General features: G+C 40.5%; 1 protein-coding gene across 2 annotated transcripts; it reads right to left on the bottom strand.

Annotated features, from left to right (window-relative positions):
- Positions 1 to 6: 6 nt before the first annotated feature.
- Positions 7 to 2477, bottom strand: LOC104962634 (ras GTPase-activating-like protein IQGAP3). Of its 2 annotated transcripts, none has more exons than XR_800231.1 (3): positions 2265 to 2477; positions 1755 to 1968; positions 7 to 1657 (listed from the first exon to the last, which is right to left on the bottom strand). XR_800231.1 is itself a non-coding variant. In XM_010791086.1 (3 exons), exons 1-2 carry the CDS (start codon positions 2391 to 2393, stop codon positions 1855 to 1857), a joined length of 243 nt encoding a protein of 80 aa, XP_010789388.1. In that variant the 5' UTR covers positions 2394 to 2477; the 3' UTR covers positions 7 to 1657; positions 1807 to 1854. The 2 variants fall into 2 exon arrangements, 1 of the variants encoding a protein (XP_010789388.1); XM_010791086.1 differs by having other exon boundaries at positions 1807 to 1968.
- Between the last annotated feature and the right edge of the window lie 6 nt (positions 2478 to 2483).

The following is a 2483-nucleotide window of genomic DNA, read 5'->3' as shown; positions in this document are numbered from 1 at the left end:
AACACAGATAGCTACAGATAGCCACAGATACAGATAAACACAGATAGCAACAGATAGCTAAAGATAGCCACAGATAGCTACAGATAAACAGATAGCCACAGATAACTACAGATAGCTAAAGATAGCCACAGATAACTACAGATACCCACAGATAGCTACAGATAGCTAGAGATAGCCACAGATAACTACAGATAAACACAGATAGCCACAGATAGCTACAGATAGCCACAGATAAACACAGATAGCCACGGATAACTACAGATACAGATAAACACAGATAACTACAGATACAGATAACTACAGATACAGATAAACACAGATAGCCACAGATATAGATAACCACAGATAACCACGGATAGCTGCAGATAGCCAGGATAGCAGTAAATGGGACAGGGTTAGGGTTCTCTACGTGCAGAGGAAAACACGTTCAACTCTGTTTTTGTAAAGTTGATCTGAAACGAGCGTCTCTGAATCTTTGATTGTTTATAAAGTTTGACTGCGACTGAAATGTTTTTAAGAAGCTTCCTGTTGACACTTTGAACAGAGGAGAAAACGTTTGTGCCATTAAGATGTGAAGGACTGTTTACACTGGATTCAGTTTGATCCAAACTGAGTTAAACCAGTTTAGCTGGATTAAATTAGAATAAAATAGTATATCTTGGTTTGAACCGCATTCAACTGGTTTAACCAGGATTAAACTGGTCCTATTTTAATTAAAACAGTTATAAATGGAGTAAATTGGAATAGGATGGTTTAACTGGATTGAACCTGATCCAACTGGTTTAAACAGGATCAAACCAGATTAAACTGGTTCAGACTGCATTCTACACGATTACAGTTTTAAAATGGATGAAACCAGATGTAATGGTTTGGACTGGTTGAGGTGATGGAGCTTGTTGTTCGTAGATACTTGAAGTTTAAAATAAATGAGAGTATTTTTGTAAGCCTGTTAGCAGATAGAAACGTCTCTGATGAATCTGTGATATATTTTTCTTCTTTTACTCCGTTTCTGAAAATGTGGAATAAAAACATGATTCATGAAACCTCCAGTTGTTTACAGGTGAATCACTTCCTGCCTAATACCAGGTTCAATGAATGAGAAACAACAGGTCAGGATGTTCAGATATTTAATGAGGTGAAAACAAACAGGAAGTGACAGAAAATATTTACAGTTATTGGCATCATAGATGTTTGTGAAACAAACTAAAACAGGTGAACAGAGATTGGAGCAGCAGGATTTCTCACTCTGTAGTCAGGTATAGAAGGTGAGTCATCTGTATCATGGTTATTCATCTATGCTGTTCTCTTGGTAACGTGCAATAACACATTAAAATGTAACTCAGCTTTGGAGATAATGTAACAACAACAACAACAACAACAAAAGTGTCAATAAAGTTCATGATTGATAAGTAATGATATAAAAACAGAGATGCTTCATTCACGCTGCTGTATATCATCATCAGAGATAGGAGTGAGAGGGGAGAGCTTCACTCTGCTGTATATAATCATCATCAGAGATAGGAGTGAGGGGTGAGAGCTTCACTCTGCTGTATATAATCATCATCAGAGATAGGAGTGAGAGGGGAGAGCTTCACTCTGCTGTATATAATCATCATCAGAGATAGGAGTGAGAGGGGAGAGCTTCACTCTGCTGTATATAATCATCATCAGAGATAGGAGTGAGAGCTTCACTCTGCTGTATATAATCATCATCAGAGATAGGAGTGAGAGGGGAGAGCTTCACTCTGCTGTATATAATCATCATCAGAGATAGGAGTGAGAGGGGAGAGCTTCACTCTGCTGTATATAATCATCATCAGAGATAGGAGTGAAAGGTAAGAGCTTCACTCTGGTTCATTTCTTGAAGAACTTTTTGTTGAGAAGGAAGATGAGCAGGTTTACGTTGATCTTCGCTTTGTCGAACATCTTCATCACCGCCACGCCTTCATACTGCAGCTGCAGCAGGTCCTAAACAAACACAGGTTTTAATAACATTGCATTTATTGTGCTGTGCTCAGTATTTAGCTCAGTATCTGGCCTGGTTCAGCTCAGGATCTGGCTCAGTATTTAGCTCAGTATCTGGCTCAGTATCTGGCTCAGTACAGCTCAGTATTTAGCTCAGTATCTGGCCTGGTTCAGCTCAGTACTTAGCTCAGTATCTGGCCTGGTTCAGCTCAGTATTTAGCTCAGTATCTGGCCTGGTTCAGCTCAGTATTTAGCTCAGTATCTGGCCTGGTTTAGCTCAGTATCTAGCTTGGTTGTACCTGGTACTGCAGCAGGAACTCCTCCATCTCCACTCCCAGGAACCGGGCTTTGACGGTGAAGCTCCCTCTCTCCGGGCCGGGCACGATGTCGAACACCACGTTCCTGAACCTGGAACAGACCGGACACATGTTACGGTAAGGGCAGTAACAGTGACACGTGTTACGGTAAAGGTAGTAACAGTAACACGTGTTACGGTAAAGGTAGTAACACGTGTTACG

Source organism: Notothenia coriiceps, unplaced genomic scaffold (assembly GCF_000735185.1).
Source record: "Notothenia coriiceps isolate Sejong01 unplaced genomic scaffold, NC01 NC01_scaffold00035162, whole genome shotgun sequence".
Classification (NCBI taxonomy): Eukaryota; Metazoa; Chordata; class Actinopteri; order Perciformes; family Nototheniidae; genus Notothenia; species Notothenia coriiceps.
The sequence above is the reverse complement of the archived record's forward strand: the minus strand, read 5'-3'. Positions and strand labels throughout refer to the sequence as shown.

What these genes read in the sequence shown, in the direction of transcription:
- LOC104962634 (XM_010791086.1), bottom strand. Translation starts at nt 2,393, where the DNA reads ATGTGTCCGGTCTGTTCCAGGTTCAGGAACGTGGTGTTCGACATCGTG. An exon ending in AGTTCCTGCTGCAGTACCAG is followed by an intron (nt 1,969 to 2,264) that starts GTACAACCAAGC and finishes GTGTTTGTTTAG; the next exon opens with GACCTGCTGCAGCTGCAGTA.